The following is a 20,218-nucleotide window of genomic DNA, read 5'->3' on the forward strand; positions in this document are numbered from 1 at the left end:
TTGAACCTAAGGCTTTGTCATTTTCCATCAGATTTCCTCTGAGCAGTGTTTCCTTTGTTACCTTCCCAAGTGAGCTGGTGAATGCACAKAAGTGCAGAGCTTGTAGCAGGATGGGGGCTTGAGGTTGAATCATGTGTAGGATACAGTGCTTGGTTCAGATTTTTGAAGAAAATGCTGCTCTTCTCCACTAAATACTCAGTATTCAGTGACATGGTTTAGAAAAAAGCAACTGGTATTTATTTCAGGTGGTGTACCTGCACAAGACTTGTTGCCACTGTTCCTGAAGTTTAGTAATAACGCTTCTTTCCTTTTTTTTTTTCTCTCTGAGGCACAGTTTTAGTATAGTTGTCACCATTGCAGTAATGCAAAGGCCAGTGCATTTCAGTTTCAAGGTCTGTAAAAGTGTAAACCTGGAAGAGAGCCTTTTCCCAGCACCTTACAGAGTATCAGCAGCCTTTTKGGGGAAGTGCAGGAAACAGTGAATGGTGCTGACGAGCACAAGACTCCACATTCCTCCCTACCCAGAGACCGAGTTTTACATGTGTGATCTATCACACACACAAACCAAATGTTTTCTTGTATAGTCTTTAATGACTGATGAATTCATGACCTGGATGGTAAATTAGGTGTTGCAGTCATTCCATAAGGTTTCATGGCTGAGGATGTGTGTCTCTATTTTCACCTGGTAATTTGACTCTCTCTCCTGTGTATTTGTAGGGTACTGGCCCTTCAGAGAGTGACAGCTCTGAGCTCTACTCACCAGCTCACTTYCAGGACCTGGGGGAAGGTAAGTCAAAGCAGGGATAATAGGGCAGACTGTTGGTGATATTTGGATCAGTGCCTGTGGCACTCTCTGTGTGTGTTTTTAAGGGCTTGGCATTCTGGGTTCAGCAGCCCACCAAAAGTTGCTTAAACCAGTATGAATTAATGGCTCTGTGATGGCTGCAGGGCAGAGGGCCAAGTGCCTGGAGGCTGGTATTGCCCCAGCCCTTAGGCTCTCAAACRATATAGGACCCAGCCTAAAGCTCTCAGGCAGTAGAACTTGCTGGTGTCACCTGTAGCAAGGGAATTATTTCAGCATTTTCCTTGAATGGTCTTTCTGTTGCATCCCAGCTTCTGAAAAGCTCTTGGACAAACAGCGAAAGCGGAAGAGACAGCGCCATACTTCTGCTGCAGTCCATTCCAAGAAGGAGAAAAATGAGGAGGGGCTGGGGGAGACCCCACACTCTGAGGTACTGTTGGGTCTTCCTACATGCTCTCATCCCTATAATCTACTGTCTGGTATTTCCCAAAGTACTTGGCAGAGACTAAGCCAGGGGCATCTTTTGCCCTGTCATCAGGGAGTTTGTCCCACTGATGCAGCTGCATGAGCTGGGATTAGGCTGAAGGTGCCTCCTTGATCAAGTAGTTATTTTATAATGATGCTTTATTCAGGCTCTGTTTTCAAACTGCTACTCAGCTAATTCTCTGTGAGAGAGGCTGTTCTGAACTCATGGAACCAGGTTCTGCCTGGCATCTTGCTTTGCACCTCAGAAGATCAAACTGCCCTAAAAGGTCTTCTCTGGGGGTGGGACTCTCGCCCTTTCACACACCACTATGAAGCACAAGCACTAGACTGGACTTCAGCCCCTTCTGCTTGCACCTKCAGCAGGCCAGGGTGAGCCAAGAGCCCCGCTGGAGGGGCTGGGGGGGACTGTCTTGTGACTGCTCACAAGAGCCTCTGATTGCATTCTGCCATCCAGCAGAAAGGGGTAATTGGGGCAATTCCCTCTGCTTCATATCAGCAGGGTCAGCGTGCAAGTATCTCTGACAAGCACATTTTGCCTTTTAGGAATGAGCCAGTTATCAGCAAGTGTAGGGGAGGCAAGACTTCCTGCGAGAGGCAGGACACCTCTGGGCCTCTCGCCATCGCCTCTCACTTCCAGTGGCCCAGGTTCAGCAGCAGGCAGGATAGTCAGTATGTATTTCAGGAGCCAATTATAGATATTATAGATATATACTGTTGTATTTGTTGTTGTTACACAGCTTCCAGGAGWGCACAAAGCTCACACCACCTGGAACAGTTCCAGCCATCCTACTGCATTTTGGAAAGGGCATTTCTGAAAAGACTGATAAATTGGGGTAAGACCCCTGGCCCACGTAAGCCTTCCTGTGCTGGTGTTAGTATTCTATCTGAAGGATGGTTATCTGGAATCATGTTTTAAAACAGCCTGTACAAATATCTTTGCCAGTGCTGGGCAGGGGCAGTTAACATTGTCTACTGTACCCACTAAAAACCAGCAAATTCTCTGTAAAAAGAGGGACAGTTCAGAGCAGCAAAGATCTAGGCCATGGCTCTGAATCCTGCACCCACCACTCAGTGCACAGGAAACTCAAACTCAACTGCCACCAGCCTTAGACATACGTGTTGAGCACCAGAAGTCAAGTATGGTGTAAACCATGCCAAAAAAAGGTCAATGCTTGGCACATTTGTCAGCATCCATTTCTGTTTGATTGTGTCTCTTTAGCTGCTGTGGTGGGTATTCATCCCCTGGCTTAGGTGAGTATTGGGATGCTGTGGAGCTGCAACTGTGCTTTCATGTGGAATTCAGACTGTGTTGGTYCCTCAGTGACTGCACACACTGGGCAAAGAACTCCACTTGGTTAGAAAAAAATAGATGGTCTGGTGATGCAGCAGAGTGAAGCCTTGGATCCAGCTGCCTTCCAAGGAAAAGAGGTCAGAGGAAAGCTTGTCRGCCTGGGCTGAGCTAAGCAGCTTTCTCTGACCTTGCCTGTCTCTGGAGCCAGGAGTGCAAATTTACAACATCAGGGCAGCAAGAGGCTGAGAGAAGGGGGTGGGAAATGCTGTGGAAATTGTCATGGTTGTGAGCCAAGGTCAGGCTGTGCCAAAGAACAGGTCAGACTTTGGGATTGTGCCAAACACAGGGAAAGTTCTGGAAGACCTGGATGAGCCCTTCTTTCTGCAGGAGGTGTGTAGTGTTGCAATGCTTGTGCTGGGCAGAGCAAGGAGGGGCAAGATTGACAGCTTTGAGTGATGGCCTTGAATGACAATGCTCTTYTCCATGTTCACAAAGGATGGGCCTTGCCCATCCTGCATTGCTCTGACATCCCTTCCCTGTGCAGTYCTGGGAGCAGTGTTTTGAACAAGGCTTTATTCTGTAAGGTATGTTGGACTGGCAGCAGTCTGTAGCTGGGCCTTTGCTTCTTTTGTTTTTTTTCCTCTCAATAAAGTCAGTTTATAACATTCGTCTTCGTATTGTGTACTTCAATATATTTTCAATGCACCTGTGCATCATTGCTCTACAGAACTCATTTTGGCTTTGAAGCGTCCCCAAATACCTGCTATTCTCTCTTAAAAGGGCCCAGGCAAGTCCCATGGGTAGTGTGGGAAGCATTATGGCAGAATCCTTGACTTGGCCTGTGAGTGTGTGGTTGTGCTTTTTATCCTTTGAAACTCTTCCCCTTGCCAGGATGCTTTTTCACCAGTAGATGTGTATTTTCATTAATCTAGTAAACTATGAACTCTTTTCCTTTCCTGTGAAACTTTTGGTGAAACTGGATGGGGGATGTTCTCTCCAGGGTGGTAACACAGATCAACTGCCAAACCCATTAAGTGCTCAGTGGCTGAATTTAAAGTTTCCAAGTCAGGATAGGAAGTGTTGACAGTTCTAATTCTGAATTTCTCTTTAAAGGGGGAGACGTCAGTTCACGGGACTGCTGTAAGCCCCAAAGAGGGCAATGAGGAGGGGTCAGAGAATGACCATGGAGTGCCTTCATCCAAAAAGATACAGGGGGAGCGTGGAGGAGGAGCAGCTCTCAAGGAGAATGTGTGTCAGGTAGTGTTCTTGAAGAAATCTCTTAGAAACTTCGTCACTGTATTTTTGTCTAAGTTCTGGGACACACTGGTGCTCCAGGTAAGCCCAAGTAGCCTCCAAGTGCTTATTGTACAATTAACCAGCTTTTTCTGCTATGTGTCAAGCATTTCCCTTGCAATAGCCCTTCCTCTTAGAGTTTGCAGAGGTTAGGGAGATGTGACCAGCGTAAAATACATTTTAGCCAGTGTTTGGGATCAGGAAGTTGGTGGTAAATGGCAGTGGTTATACACGAACTGTCAGAATTAACTTTCACTAGGAAAATGTAGCCTTTTTCCCCAGGGGATCTCTGCTGGCAGTTGTGGCCAGCACTCGGGTTTCTGCTGTCTGGAATGCCGCAGGGAAGAAATTTGCTGCAGCTGATACTGTGTTTCTTTCCCCACAGATCTGCGAGAAGCCAGGGGAGTTGTTGCTGTGTGAGGCGCAATGCTGTGGTGCTTTCCACCTGCAGTGCCTTGGGCTCTCCGAGATGCCAAAGGGCAAATTCATCTGCAATGAGTGTTCCACAGGTAGGGCAGCTTCTGTGAGTGCAGGACTGTGGCCTTACCTGGTGCTTTCTTGACTGGTCTGATGTGCCTGCTGTAGGGCTGCTAACTAGCACTCAGTCCTCAGAGTATTGGTTTGATGTTTAATAATGACTTTTTAATTATCATAGGATGACAGAATGATTTGGGTTGGAAGGGACTTTAAAGATCGTCAAATTCCACCTCCCTGCCACAGGCAGGGGCACYTTCCATTAGACCAGGTTGCTCCAAATCCTGTCCAACCTGTCCTGAACACTTACAGAGATGAGGCACCTATAGCTTCTTTGGGCAGCCTGTGCCAGGGTCTCACCAACCTCACAGGGAAGAATTTTTTCCTAGTATTTAATCTAAACCTAGTCTCTGTCAGGTTAAAGCCATTAATAACGACTTCAAATTTTAACCAGCCTTACTGTTGGTTCAGACTTGGGGTTCAAAGAAGTGAAAGTCCAGGATTTGGTGGGAAAGCGACAAATTATTACCTGGGACTAGGGAAAGGGCTGGTRGGGAGGAAGAGTCCTTATGCAGGCTAAAAAAAAGGGGAAATGTCAAAGTACCGTTATTGATTTTTTAATTTATCTTCTTCTTTCCCCTCACCTGAAGTCCCAGCTATGATAATACTTTGATCTGGAGTTCTWTTGCAGCTTCAGGCAAAACCAGCCTGGTGCGGAGAACTGTGCTCTGGGATGGATGTAGCATCCATCCATGTAGATGGAGGCTGGGAAATTGTGCTGTGCTGTCAGGCAGCCTRGTGACAGCGTCAGATCCTCATTTAGCCCTCCTGTGTGACCAATGCACTGCTCTTTCTCCAGGGGTCCACACCTGCTTTGTGTGCAAGAGCAGCGGGGAGGATGTGAAGCGGTGCTTGCTGCCCCTCTGTGGGAAGTATTACCACGAAGCCTGCATACAGAAATACCCACCCACAGTCATGCAGAACAAGGGCTTCCGCTGCTCCCTGCACATCTGCATGACCTGCCATGCTGCTAACCCAGCAAACATCTCCGCTTCTAAAGGTACCTGAGTCCTCCAGGGTGGTCTGGGGGGTGCAGTCACATGTTGTTTCTTTGTTTCACGTCCACTGTGCRTTTACCTGGTTCACCAGTTCTTGGTGTTGTTGCCTTTGTGTCGTTGCAACTGTGTTTGCTGAGGAATAGCTGCTCCCAGGGGAGTGGAAGGGGTGGTGTCAGAGTGTGAGGCTCGGCAGCACTCCCCATGGTCRGACACGGCAGCTGGAATGTTCTCAGGCTGTTCAGAGGCTCGGATTCCTGCACGCCCAGCCTTGCCCATGGGCCTCAGTGGGTTTTTGAGTAAATCTCTGGAGCTGTACAGACACGCTCGTGTTACTCCCACCTGCTCCTYCACCAGTGCCAGTGCTGCAGCATGGGCTGTCAACACAGCAGCATCGAGAGCAGCACAGGGCAAACTCTGATATTGTTCTGCTTATCCTTTTTTTTTCTATGTAAACTCTCATCTTGTAGTGGAGACACCCTTGGGCTAAGCTTCCCAGGCAAACATCTGTTTGAGCTGTTTGCAGCAATACCTTGACCTTTATCTCACATGATCAAACTTAAGACTTTTGTGATTGCTTTGTATGTTTGCTTCTAAAGCTGACTTTCTTTCAATCCTTAGTCTCTTAAGAATGGTGACAATAAGACCAGCCCTGTTTTTATCCTCAGGGTCTGTATTAAAGTTGGCTTTTTACCCCTGTGTATCAGTATTTGGTGTAGAAAACAGCACCAAGGCCTAAAGCCCGCAGCCCACAGCCGGCCACTTCCCCACTGAACGTTTGTTGACTGGCTGCTGCTTCTCCGTGGTCACATTTACCYCTTTTCTCCCACCTCTTCTTCCTGTTTAAAATCTGTTGTGAGGAACTGAAAATGGGGTTTCAAAAACCTCACATAARCTAGCCCTGTAGGGAAGTCTGAATTGCCTGGAAGTTCTGGAATGTCAGGGTAAAATCTGATAAAGTGAAGAAGCAAGTGCTGGTGTTTTCAGATGCTGCATGGATTGATTTTATTATGTGCAGCTAAGCTCTTGGAACACCCCCCCTATAATTACTGTCTGAGCTGATTTGGTAATTATTTGTGTATGATAGGAAGCAGTCCCAGTCTGTGAACTCTTGAACTGTTTCTGCATGGCATGCAAGAGATTTTTCACTTCTAAATAATACAATTTTATATGTTATATGTATTATAGATTTTATAATTTTATATATATTTAGTTATATTAAATAATATAATAGGAATCCAATGAGTATGTCCTGGGTGGTCTATAAGAATTAAAGTCAGCTTCCTTCTCCAAAGCTCATTTTGAGCTTAGGTATGAGCAGAGTCTGGTTTTAGTGGGAAAGAGCCATGTTTCTGCAGAGGCTCATTGTGCTGTGGRCTGTTGTGGTGCCAGGTCGCCTGATGCGCTGTGTGCGGTGCCCGGTCGCGTATCACTCCAACGACTTCTGCCTCGCCGCCGGCTCTGTGGTCCTGGCCTCCAACAGCATCATCTGCCCCAACCACTTCACTGCGCGCAGGGGCTGCCGCAACCACGAGCACGTCAACGTCAGCTGGTGCTTTGTCTGCTCAGAAGGTGAGATGGYCAGCRCTGGGTCYCCTGTCACCAGGGAATGCCCTGGCAAGAATTCATTACCKRGGGTGGAAGCTTTTCCTGTCCAGAGTGTGCCAATGAGARCGGCAGAGAACAATCTGCCTTCCTRTCTTTCCACRTATAAGTCCAACTTCAGGCTACARCCTTTTCTGGATCCTTAGAAGGGTTCTTTTTGCTCCGTGAGTGAAGCCCAGCTTTCGAAAATGGCTTGCCAGGAGGGCATCGTTTCCTTTTCCCAGCTCTGTCTATCTAGAAATGTGGAGTGCAGGGCTTCTGCACAGTGACTGATAAATTCCTCCTCCTTCTCTTTGCAGGGGGCAGCCTTTTATGCTGCGAGTCGTGCCCAGCTGCGTTTCACCGTGAGTGTCTAAACATTGAGATGCCAGAGGGAAGCTGGTATTGTAATGATTGCAAGGCAGGCAAAAAGCCACACTACAAAGAAGTAGTCTGGGTGAAAGTTGGGCGCTACAGGTAGGTGAAGATAGAACAGACTTGTCCCCATCCCTTCTTCATGCAGTGCTCATGGTCACTGAGGTGAGAAGCTGCTCCCTTCTGCAGGGTTCAGTGCAGCAGCCTCTGGTTTTTGTGCATCACATAGCTGGTAAAACATGAGCTTTCCTCTTCCAGTAGCCTCTTTTTTCCCCATCAGCCTTGCTGGTAGCCCTCACACACTTTTTCCCATGTCTCCATGCAGTAGCATAATTTTGAGGTGGCTAGAAGTGGGGAAGCCAGAGGTTCCATCTGCCCTTCCCTGTGTTGCAGGTGGTGGCCAGCTGAGATTTGCCATCCTAGGACAATTCCTGTCAACATCCAGAAAATGAAGCATGATATTGGTGAGTTCCCTGTGCTCTTCTTCGGCTCCAAGGACTATCTGTGGACCCACCAGGCTCGTGTGTTCCCTTACATGGAGGGTGATGTCAGCAGCAAAGACAAGATGGGGAAAGGCGTGGATGGCATATACAAGAAAGGTAACTTGTCTCATCTGGGGAAGTGGTCTTTTCCTCTCCATTCCTGTTTGGAAAAGTGGCGTTCTTGTAGCAGAGAAAAACATCTTGTGATAATTGAAGTGAAATTAAATTTGTAGAATGAGCTGCTGCGTGTGTATCATCCAGCATGCTCAGAGTGTTTGACTCCAAGAAAGGGAGATGGGTGTGCAGATCTCTGATGCTTTTCCATGTCTGACATACCTCAAAATCGAAGCGAGCTGCTGCCATGTCAGCTTCTCCCTGTGTATTACAGTCATTATTTTGGTACAAAAGTGCACTTAGGAGTTGTGAGTGCAGCTACCTGGCATTTCTGCCCAAGAGGGCAGGCACTGCTAGCCGACAGATGGAATGCTTTATCACCCGTGGGCAGGCTCCTGACTGTAATTTCTGCACTTCTCTGCTGCATTGACCTTTTCTTCACCCTCCTCTGTTGAACCTTGTGAGCACTGGATGACCACTGGCTGCCCAGCTCTGTGTGAGCAGAGGGAGTTCCTCATAACACAGCCTGTTCTCTCACTTAGCTCTTCAGGAAGCTGCTGTGAGATTTGAAGAGTTGAAGGCACAGAAAGAACTGAGACAACTTCAGGAAGACAAAAAGAACGACAAGAAACCTCCTCCCTACAAACAYATCAAGGTGAGAGGAGATGGTGGGGGGTAAGTGCAGAAGAGAAGTCTTGAGCTGTCGGTGCAGGTGATTTACAGGTATACAGAAACATTTCTGGTGTTTGAGTGTCTGCCTGTTCTTGAAGGTTTCTTTGATCCTCTTTCCATCATCAGCTGTCCTCCACAGAAAGGATTTATGTACATGCAGAGCTGCAGCAAGCTGGATATCAGTAATAGAGGTGCTCTGATTGATGGATCTGGTCATGTCTGTGCTGTCTGTGTCAGTTGTGTGGTCTGGAGGAAGTGTCTGTCTACCTTGAGAGCTCAGGGGAGAGGGCTGGTAATGCTCAGTTTGGTCAAATGCTCTGTGCTGGTGATGGCAGAGTGGGCAAACCAGGTCATGCTGGACAGGAGGTGGTCAGGGTAGAGTGCAGCAGAGCTGTGTAGAGGGTGGTAACCCACAGGATCTTGTATCGTCTCTATTATTGTTTTATATTTCTTTCTGTATCGGTTGGTGACTGAACAGAAATACTGAAGCTGGTGTACAGGCTTCAATATCAGCCCTTTTATTCAGTTTTGTGGACTATTCATTTTAAGGGCTGTTAGTTATTATTTTTGAATTAGAATTGCAGCAGCAGTAGAAGCCCTACAGAATGGAGGTGATTTTAGAGGAGAGCTGGGACCAAGCATGTGCCTGTGTCTGGAAGTAGATCCCAACTGACCAGAAAACCATTGACTTAGAGGCTGTGTCCTTTTTTTTATTGCTTCTGTCTGTCCTTCCCTTTTTTATGTGCCAAAATAGGGAAGCTTAGTTGATTTCTGACACTTTTTGTATTTAGCTAGGATTTCTAGGCAGGCAGGTAAATCCTACATAAGTTACTGTGCAGTGTAAAGAGCACAACTGAATGCTGTGGCAGCAGTATGGGCCAGGCAGCTTCAGTGGAGGAAGTAGTTTCTCATTATAGCTATTTTTAGGCCTCTCTGKCCGCAACATGAAGGAACTTTGGAAGCAGTTTAGAGCCTTTGAAATACCCTTTTATATAAATAATGACAGTTGTGGTCATTAGTCATGGCAGCTCTTCTGAGGTCTGGGTGCAAGCTGTTTGTCTTTCTGAAGGCAAAGCAGTTTSCAGGAGCAGATGGTGAACTGGGGAAGGCTTCAGGGTGAAATGGATGAAGCTGGTTATGTCCACTCCTGTCCTTCTAAGGAGATSAGCACCTCAAGGTCCATCCCAAGGAACACCCACACAAGAGGCTGCTGCAAAACACGCTCAGGATCCTTCATCACGTCAGGCTTTTGACTAGTTCAAGCATTGCCCTGTTTTGGTTTTGTYCTAGCAGTGCCTCAGACAGTAGGGGTGGTGTGGAGTGACAGTGCCAGAGCAGTGCCAGTGGTGGGCTGACCTCATCCTGTGAGTCTCCCCACTCTTAATGAGGTGATGAGTCTGGGTGAGAGCTGGGAAGCAACCTGAGTGACAAGGAGGGTCAGAGGTGGGAGGCAGTTCTGGGAGAAAGGTGGGGGAGACTGTTGACGAGATTAATGAGGCATTTCTTCAGGGTTTGCTTTTAAACAAAGGGGGATCAGGACTTGGCCAGTCTCAGGCAGGCTGTCAGTGTGGAACCTCTGTGGGTGGGAGAAGGTAATTTATATGGGRGTTGTAATGATTTTGCTAAAATCCCTTCCTTTCGTGTTCTGGGAGAAGAAAGTGAGACAATGGCTCACCCAGGGAAAGAACAGCAAGGAGCTTTTCTTCAGTATCTCTCTCCAAAGTCCTGACTCTCTGTTGCCTGCTTTTCAGTGTTCGCTGCCTTTAACCAAACCCCAAGGACCCAGCTCATGCCACAGACACGCCAGTCGCTTCTCCACCTGGTGCTGCACTCTGCTTCCTTCTGGAGCGGTTYTTAGAGAGCTCCTTGGCTTAACTCTGAGCTCCTCTTTGGGCCTTCCAACCCCAGCCTTGTCTGGTTTGGCTTCCATTTACATCTGCAGGACAGTTGGTAGGGAGGTAACTGCATGGTAGGCCTTCTGTCACAGGCGTGACAGCTGAGAGCACAAACCTGCTTGAAGGTAACATTCAAAAAGCAGGGCAGTAAGGAAAAGCTGAGGAAAAGCACCTGACACTGAGACTGGAAAAGGTGCAGTTTGATTTGCAGCAGAAAGTGATTTGATGCTGATCACAGGGATGGTGTGTGCCCAGCACTGCTACCTGAGCTGGATGTGGGCACGGTGGTGATGGGAGGGGGACACTTGGCCTTCCAGGGTCACAGAATACATGCTGCACCAGGTGATGCTAATGGGGARCTGCATCCTCCCGAGCTGTTTCCTCTAACCTTCTACCTCTTGCAATAACATTGSCACAAGTACAGCTCTGCCTCTACTTGTGTCCTTCTGCCCCTCGCTGTCACTAACTCACAGCTCGTAGGCAAGGGTGGAGTGTAGAAGTGCCTGTCAGGGTAMCCTGTAGTTCCCAAGAGCTCATGTCCCTCGTGTGCATTGAAGGTGAACCGGCCGGTGGGAAAGGTGCAGATCTTCACTGCCGACCTGTCCGAGATACCACGCTGCAACTGCAAACCCACAGATGAGAACCCCTGCGGCCTGGACTCTGAATGCATCAACCGAATGTTGCTCTACGAGTGCCACCCCCTGGTGTGCCCTGCTGGTGAGCGCTGCCAGAACCAGTGCTTCTCCAAGCGCCAGTATCCCGAGGTGCAGATCTTCCGCACGCTGGCACGAGGCTGGGGCTTGCAGGCCAAAACGGACATCAGGAAGGTATGTATGCTCTTCCCGTATCATTCTTTCTTGCTGCTTCTCTCTTGATTGCTCTTGGTTTGAAAATGGAATTTGAAGAAAACTTCTTGCTRTAGAATGCCATGTAGAAAAGAAATTGATGCATTTTAACTGACAAGTCCTGACAAGAGTGTATTGGCTCATCAACATGTAAACCGTCTATCTGGTCAGATGTCCCACAGGGCAAGAAAGATGATTGTTTGATCAGTGTGCTTGTATAAACGATGGGCTTTGAGTGCACTGGAACACTGGCCTGAATACAGTGCTCAGGATTTCCAGATGGGGAAGAGTGATTATTCCTCCCACCCCTATTCTTGATTAGCCRGACTTTTCCAGCATGAGAATCTTGTGTCAGAAACAGGAACCAGGGCTTGGATCTTACAAAAGGGTGATGTCTTGGAGAATGCTGTTATTACTGCTGAAACTGATAATCTCCACCTAAAACACTTGTATGTATTTTTTAAATGCAAAGAATAGTAATTCTTTGGACACACACATCTGTGCTGTACAAAGGAGGAATGTTAAAGCCAAAAGAACCCCAAAGCTGACAAAGGATGAAGTGAAACAGATGACTGTTAGCACAGTAGGAGAAGAATGTCTGAAAAAGGAGTAGGGATGACATGATAAGAGGGAGGCCTTAATAGAGGAGGAAAAGTGTGAGTCTATCCTCTTGAAAACTTTGCTGCCTGCTGTGCCATACGTTAAAGGATGTCTCCACCATTCCATGTGCTTGTTTCACTTTCAGCAGACAGTCTGGAAACAGAAACACTGGGAGTATTTATAGTGGGGGGACCACTGGAGCAGAGCTGCCGTTCTCTTTAATAGCTGGAGTTAAGCCTCTGCAGTAGTTCACCACAGGGGAACTGCATGGATTCACTGCAGGAGCAGGTGCCCCAGGTGCATCCTGCTGTTCCATGGAGCTGGTCCCCAAAGAGATACTGTTTCCAACTGGAATGCAATTAGGGCAGTGCTTTGAGCTTTGTTTAACTTCTGTAGTTAACTTCTGTGTTGTCCCTGGATATTAATACTTTCTTTAGCACAAAGAGCAACCTGATGATCATAGTTCTTTATTTAATTTATTTTGAGTTATTTGTTAAGCATGTCAAACGGATGGTTCAGGTCAAACTGGTTGCAAAGCCCGGGGAGAGATTTTTAGGAAGGAAACAGAAGCTAATTTCTAGCCCARAGGTGGATGTCCCTCCATCCTGCAGACAATTTGTCTTATCAGCTTGTTTTCTCTCTTTCAGGGTGAATTTGTTAATGAGTATGTTGGGGAGCTAATTGATGAAGAGGAGTGCCGAGCCCGAATCCGCTATGCTCAGGAGCATGACATTACCAATTTCTACATGTTGACACTGGATAAGGTATGTGGAAGGAATCTCTTGCCAGGGTCCTAGACAGCAGTAAAAAGAYGGGAAGGAAGCTAAGCATTGCTGATGAGCTGGTCTGCATTTCCTCTGAAATGACTAAATGAATTAACATGTAGTAGAGGAGCTTCAGGTTGGATATTAGGATTAGAAGGAAAGTCTGAGCAGACATTGTTGGAATTTGTTCAGAAGAGGTGAGGACAGTTGTCTGAGGGTCATAGATCCTGTTTCAGCTTAAGAGGGTGAATTTGGGAACATTGGGATCCTTCCCAGCAGCTGAACCTTGGAGAGCCYAGAAYTGGGCTGGTGTGTSTCAGGAGAGGCATCAGCCCTCAGAYRTAAAAGTTACAGGCACATCAAGATRKTCATTTAAGTTCAGATCTCATGTCTTGGTGTTCTCATTTGAGTGAGTGATAAAGTTACACCCACAGGCTCCCCAGTGGGTCCTGCAGGCCAGGTTGTTGCTATGAGCTCCTGATTTTCAGAGGTTTAAGTAATTTTTTCAGCTGCTTTCCACACTTTGTCGCTCAGCCGTAGAAGAGAAGGAAACCATGAAAGCAAACATGGGGAGGAAGCTGTCGAGTGTGGGACAGGATAAGTGACTGCTTTATGTCTTTCMTCTCATCCTGCTGCAAATTCCCACTGACCATATCTTGTTCTCCTTGTCTGGCTGATGGRGCAGACCCAAGTGTTAATACATCCTTCATTACTACAAAAACAAATCTCAGTTTCAGCCCAGTAACAAGCCATGCACAAGTGTACCTTGCACGCTCTTCCTGTTTTCCTTCTATACATTGACATGCAAGAAATAGGAACTTCTATTTTGCKTTTAAGCAGAAGTTGGGGCCTGGAACCACAAGCACTGCCTTAGAAGTGTGCTGGATGGTGTTTACCCAGTACTGATGCCACAGGGAGAGCTTCCCAGAAAGGAACAGTGGCAATGTCCTGGCTGTTTGGGAGTTGTGTGTCTTTGAAGAGGAGGATGATGTGCAGGATGCTGTGATGACATCTGATTGAAATGTGGTTTTCTGGGTTTTTTCTTTTTGCAATGCAGGATCGAATCATTGATGCTGGGCCAAAGGGCAACTATGCTCGTTTCATGAACCATTGCTGCCAGCCCAACTGTGAGACACAGAAATGGTGTGTGAACGGCGACACTCGGGTGGGGCTCTTCGCACTTGTAAATATCAAAGCTGGTAAGGAACACACAATGCCTGCAGTAACCTCCGGGGGTTCTGTAAGGAAAAGGGAGGGCTTGTAGCTCTCTGGGAAGTGATTTAATTTTTGTTTTGTTAGGGGAATTCACAAGACTTAAAAGCAGCACTAAGGTGATGAAACACACAGCCATGGTATCAATGGAGGCTGATACAGAGCCCTGCCACAAGTTCGATGTCCTTTTTAGCTGTAGCACATGGTAGGAGTGAGGTTGCACTGCATTTTCAGTACACACAGATCTATGGGAAAATTAATAGTTTGGTGTCCTTGTGTACTGGTGGCAGTCGTTTGTGACTTTACATTTAAAAAGCACTTTTACTTTAGCAGTTAAATGTTCTGCCCCATAATTCATTAACAATTTGCTTGGTTTTGATCTGCTTTTGTGGCAGGGACTGAGCTGACTTTCAACTACAATCTGGAGTGTTTGGGAAATGGAAAGACTGTTTGTAAATGTGGTGCCCCAAACTGCAGTGGYTTCCTRGGAGTAAGACCAAAGGTATGATGCATCCTTTAARCTTTTGTTCTCCCAAATCRCCTCTTTGCATAGATGTGTATCATTCATTGGTTGCAGAGGTTTCARGTTGAAGAAGTCATCATTTCAGTGTGGCCATGGGCACAGTGCTTGAAATTAGTTAAAAATTTGAGTTTTCATTATGAGAGAGCGAATCGTAGACTTCAATTGTCAGAGTTGCTATAAATAATGACAAGTTTTATTTTACACCCATAGAATACAAGGAAGATTTTGTTAAAAAAAAAAAAAATTCTGCTTCTTATCATGACAATTTCAATAGAACTGGAGGAGAGAAGGACAGGCATGGGAAAGACTTCATCAGATAACCAAGAAAACACAACTCAGTCCATTTCCCAAAGTAAAAGCTTGAGTAAATTATGAGCATGCATGGAAGGCCAGCAGATTCACATTCCTTCAGACTAAATTGCTTTAGAGCCAGAAGGCAGCTACCTCATAATCTATTCTGCAGTGAAGTTCTTGGTTTTATTCTGCTTCTAATGAAGTGACCAATTTTTACACATCAGACTGGCATAAGAAATTTGCCATATTTGTAGTAGAAAAATCAGCAGTTTTTAGAACTCACTGACTTTTTGGGGAGATTCGATTTGTAACTGTAATGTTGCAGTAACAGGAATTGATTTCAATTACCTCCTTGTGTGAGCTGGTTCTCACTGGGAAAGGGAAATAACAGGAGCAGTTGGCTGAGTTCCCAGCTGTCACCCGCTAAATCTATGTGTCAGCTGTTGGTTTGTTAGGAGTRCTTCACCAAATCAGTCTGTAATCCCTCTGCTCTGCCATGTGGATCCTGCTGTGCCTGCAGTTAAGGGTTAAAAGCTGCAGCAGCACAGCTGTTCAGCCCCATCAATGTATAGGGAAGGTTTTATGAATTCACCAGAGATTAGTTCTGCAGAAAAATTAACTTATAAAAATAAAAAAATGGATGTATTCAGAAGTTGGCAGATGAGGTGAATTGCACATCTGATGTATTTAGTTCTTTTTCGAGTTGTGATTTAAAGTTCAATTGATTTTGTGCTGCTCCTTTGTTATACATGGTTTGACTGTCATTTTTGCCTTGAAATTGCAGGTTGCACGATGGAAATCAGAGAAAGGTGCCCTTTAGTTGGCATTCATGTTCCATTGTGGTATCTGAGGCGACTCATTTCATCTTGATGAGATGGGCTGAGAAACAATACTGAGAAAACAGTACCTAGGGGTGGTTTTTTTTAAATTCTTCTCACATAAGATGCATTTTTAAGCTTCCTGAACATACAGCAAAACAAAACTGATTATACTCAAGTTTGCTCTTAAAAGTGCCTTCTAGCTGGGAGTGTGGAAGAATGTTTGGAAGTCTATTGTACTGCAGGGAGCAAGTGGGAATMGCTTAGTCCAGCTGTTAGACCTCTCTTAGACATTCAAATTAGCTGTGAAGGGATTTTCTTGTTCTCTTTGTAATTAGATGGCTGAGGAGCTAGACGCTGAGAATTGGTGGCATAGTTTAGGTGGAGGCATTTCAGTGCCTGCATTTTCAGTGATAAGAAAGGCYTGGCTTGTCCCCATTGTCAGGGGGAATGATGGTATAAAAGCAGGAAGATCCACATGTGAAGGGGAAGAAAAACAATCAAGAGATGTAACTCCTTAGGGACWGGAAAGCTGGATAGCCAACTGCAGMGTTCTGAAATTGTAGGTCTGGAGACCAAGGTTTTTAAATGTTTTGGTGATGAAAATATTATGCACTGTATTTAGGCAGAACAAAGGATGTAAAAATTGCTTCCTAGGCATTGTCTCAGAACACAGAGATGTCCTGCATGGAGAACACATATTTGAACACAAAGATATGTAGAAAATGGCACTAAATTTAGCTCATGTCTCCTTAGATAAACTAAACTGATAGTGCTTTGATAAGGTCAGGACTGGGGGCAAGAAGCATCATCTCTGTGGAGCTGAGTGTTGAACACAATGGAAGGCTCAGCCTGGCTTKGAGGGGGAGTTGCAGGAGCAGGGCTGGAGGATGCCTTAGGCCAGAGAGCACTTAAACCTTTCTTTTGCCTGTCTTGGGTCCAGTTGTAGTTATTTCATTTCACAGGTAATTTAACTGTCAGTTGTCATCAGCTTGGGAGAGTGAGAGTTYGGGGCAGTTGCAAAGGAATAACTGAGTATAGGGGGAATGGAGATTGGATATCCCACAGTACACACCTGGAGGGTAACAACAGAAACAAATCTACATGAGAAGGTCATGGCTCAGCAGTCATGGTGGAGAAAGAGCTGCTGTGCAGCTCAACTGCCACAGGACTGAGCTGTGGTGTGACACAGCGGTAGAAAAGGCACGTGGGGGATGCTTTGGGGCATTTCCTGTTCTTTTGGAGAAGAGTTGATGTCATACATGGCCTGTGAGTTGTTGACCTGAGGTAGCATGTGTGTCTCTGTAACTTTTGTTTGGRATAAATGTATTCAATAAGGGCAGAGAAAAGCCAGTGGGAAAACTGAATGTGCAGACTGTAAAGGTTTCAGTTTRTGAGGAGGAGGATGTGTCCCAGAGGTTACTTCAGGGAGAGAGAAAARCTTCAAAGTTTGGACTTGAYGATCTTGGAGGTCTTTTCAACCCAAAAGATGTTGTGATTCTGGTGGAAAAGAGCAGCATTGACACGAGAACGAATAGGTCTAAACTGATAACAGATAAATTCAGACTGAAAATGGAGAGAGAAGTGATAAATGTGAAAAAGTGCAGGAAGGCCCTRGATAGACTCCTTATGAGTCATATGTGCCAGGAGACCTGACTGTTTTGACCTGAAGAGTCTGTGAGAGGCAGCACAARCTCCTCATTCTGCTGTTGCTGGTTGTATGTACCCCATGTTGAGCCAAGCTTTGCTGCAGGACTTCCAGGCTTTTTCAAAATTAACTAGCAGCTATTGCTGTAGTCAATTGGTTGCCAAATAACGATAGCATTAGAGATGCTGCACAGGTCTCAGGTTTAGCTGGCAGTGGGATTTCTGCTGGCAGGGGTTGCAGTTGTCTCCTGCAGCGGCAAGGGAACACTGGAAGGATCAGAGCCCTGTGTTAACCCACGTTGTGTCACCCACAGAGCCAGCCCAGCCTYAGTGAGGAGAAGTCCAAGAAGCTCAAGAAGCGGACGCAGATGAAGCGCAGATCACAGGCAGAGGTGATGAAGGAGCGTGAGGACGAGTGTTTCAGCTGTGGAGATGGAGGGCAGCTGGTCTCCTGCAAGAAGTCAGGCTGCCCCAAGGTGTACCATGCAGACTGCCTCAACCTGACCAAGAGACCTGCAGGTCAGTGCTCTGCACAGCTGAGCTCTGCTTGGGTCACACTGGGGGCTCTGTGTGTCCTAGGCCCAGCTCATCACCTTGGAGTCTATTCACAGCATCCTAACATTTAGAGAAATCTTTCTCACTTGAACAGACCTTGTTGCCCAAGCAACACAACCCTGGTTTGCACCCCACTGTGACTGCAAAAAGGTGAACTAATTGCTGAAGGGGGAGCTGGTGCTTGTCTAGGAGGTGGTGCTTGTGRACTGACCCCATTCTTGGGGCCTGGCAGAGCATAATCCCAACAATAGCTGAGGTATTGGTCATCACACTGGCTGTTTTCCCAAAGTTGAAGACAATTGAGTGAGTTGAATGGTAAGGGGAAGCACTGCTGGAAAATRGGAGTTAGAAAAGAATCTATTAAATGTCTGAATAGCCATTAGTTCATACTTTAGAGAACAGTACYGAAGCATAATCTAATTCGTGGTTAAATGAGGACAAAAATCTGGAATAAAAATTATTCAAAAAGTACAGTCCAGCCTTCAGTCTGTTCCTCCTGCTTTCCATTTGAAAAGTTTCTAACAGCCTGACTTGGAAACACAAAGGATGGCCAGATCTCTGATACACATTTTTTTACATCAGGGGAGACTGTTGTCTCAGTTCTTTTCTGGCTTATACAAACACAGCCTCAAGTTTTTATTCTTGATCTGCTTTGGACTGTGTCCCACTTGCCTACACATTTTTTAAAACTGGAAACAAGTATTTTAACAGCATTGCAGCCAAGGCCTTGCTTACTCTGACAGAAGAGAATAATTATATTTTGCTTTTTACGTAAAATTTGTTGGGAAATTGTATGACTTGTTTTGCAAAAATAACTTACATTTGTGTGATATTGATGGTTTACTTTACCATTCTTGAGTTTTCATCTTGATCCTTTTCTCATGTTTATTTCTTCCTCTTGCAATCCTGTTTTGCACCTGTCTTTATTTAGCTATACTTGTTGGTGCAAGAGCATCTGTCCAGTTTAAATTCTGAGCCTGTCTAACTGGATTTTTGCAGTCCCTCATAGCCTCGATGTTATCTACCTGTTTCTGTAAGAGTGTTTGCTGTTCTGCTTTCAGAAATTTAAATTATTGTACCCTTTAAAATACGTTCCTGAAGGATGTAATTTGAGATGACTCCTAAGTTTATCACAAGACCATTAATAGCTGTTTTTTGAGAAGGATTTTCAGTCAGTTGTAGGAATTTTACTCTTTTTACACATAGGCAGTGATTTTCATAGCCTGCTCCTCAGAGTATCATTCAGGACATGAAAGGTTCAGCACTTTCTACTTCAAATGTYTCATCTGCCTTGAGCATTGCTGTCAAGTAATTGGAATTTCCTGCTTGTTTGCATGTTGCTAATTGTGTGATCTTACTTCCAAGAACTTTGGGCTGTCTCTGGAGAGGATGCTTATTCATTAGATCTTTTATCCTGTCAAAGACCATTAGAGTGATTTAATAGGATTGATCCTTCCTGCAGCAAACCAGCAGGTTTTGACGTATTTTATTTTCCATCTATACAAATGACCTCTATAAGGAYGGTCCCAGAGTTTTTCCRGTGGCCCAGGTTAGTGTTGAGGTTGGCTCTCTGGGATGCTGCTGGAGCAGGGGGAGCAGTGGCAGCCTATGAGCCAGGAATAGGGGAGACCATGGGAAGTGTTAGACATCCTCACTTGGAAAAGACACAGAAGAGCAGTGTGCATATTTTGAGACTGGAACAGAAGCCTTGGACTGRCTTCAAAGTAGGGGAAAAACTTATTACGTGTTGCTTTCAACCCCAGGGGAAAAGCAGTGTGAGAGAGGGGAGTGGAGAGCTGCTGTTGCACAAGTGCAGGGAGTGATGCCCACAGCTGCTCAGTGCTGCTGCAGGAACCAGCCTCTCTGGAAAAGAGCTGGGAGCCCCAGCCACAGCTCTGTGGGTTTGGTTCAGGCAGGCTGGAGAGTGCTCTGGTCTGGCTGCTGTCTGGGGCTGCCCTCTGGCTCAGAGCTCTGTGCCAGGGCTGCTCTGCAAGGAGCTGCTCCCCACAGCAAGGCAGGCAGCAGGAGGGATGGGGGATGTGGGGTGCTGGAGGAAAGAGCACAGAAGCAGGAGGTATATTTGGAAAGACATTTCTCATCCTGTGGTGAGAGGTTAGGAACTCAGCTTGTGCTTGGTTGTGTCCATGAACTGGTGGCAAGCGTTTGGTAGAGCCAGCAACAGCCTTGGCTSAGGGAGCAGGAGCTCTGTGAGGTCATCTACCAGTAAGAAAAAAAAGCCATCTCTGAAGTGTAGTGTTATGTTTTTGCTCCTGGTGGTGTTGGTACTGCTGGTCAATAGGTTCACTGTGAAGATGGRGCTGCTGGGGAAGCAGCTTTGTTTTATCATGGTCGTACATGATCAGAGGTTAAGAATGTGCCTTCCGGTTCAGAGACAATAGAAACTTACCCCTTGTGATCACTGCTCTCTCACTTCTTC

The 20,218-nt window shown here is 46.1% G+C and overlaps 1 protein-coding gene across 2 annotated transcripts in view; it reads left to right on the forward strand.

Moving 5' to 3' along the window:
- NSD1 (nuclear receptor binding SET domain protein 1) overlaps positions 1-20,218 on the forward strand; it is a 53,327-nt gene that overhangs the window by 29,454 nt on the left and 3,655 nt on the right. For both annotated transcript variants that reach the window (XM_057378476.1, XM_057378477.1), the window contains 14 exons: positions 718-787; positions 1,114-1,232; positions 3,693-3,836; positions 4,258-4,381; positions 5,206-5,406; positions 6,794-6,973; positions 7,306-7,462; positions 7,754-7,959; positions 8,499-8,611; positions 11,081-11,350; positions 12,616-12,732; positions 13,790-13,931; positions 14,340-14,446; positions 17,541-17,745. In XM_057378476.1, coding sequence (XP_057234459.1) covers positions 718-787; positions 1,114-1,232; positions 3,693-3,836; positions 4,258-4,381; positions 5,206-5,406; positions 6,794-6,973; positions 7,306-7,462; positions 7,754-7,959; positions 8,499-8,611; positions 11,081-11,350; positions 12,616-12,732; positions 13,790-13,931; positions 14,340-14,446; positions 17,541-17,745 — 2,155 coding nt within the window. The remainder of the gene's footprint in view (positions 1-717; positions 788-1,113; positions 1,233-3,692; positions 3,837-4,257; positions 4,382-5,205; positions 5,407-6,793; positions 6,974-7,305; positions 7,463-7,753; positions 7,960-8,498; positions 8,612-11,080; positions 11,351-12,615; positions 12,733-13,789; positions 13,932-14,339; positions 14,447-17,540; positions 17,746-20,218) is intronic.

The sequence above is a fragment of the Malurus melanocephalus genome, unplaced genomic scaffold, assembly GCF_030028575.1.
Source record: "Malurus melanocephalus ecotype Western Australia unplaced genomic scaffold, MMel_1.1 scaffold_362, whole genome shotgun sequence".
Classification (NCBI taxonomy): Eukaryota; Metazoa; Chordata; class Aves; order Passeriformes; family Maluridae; genus Malurus; species Malurus melanocephalus.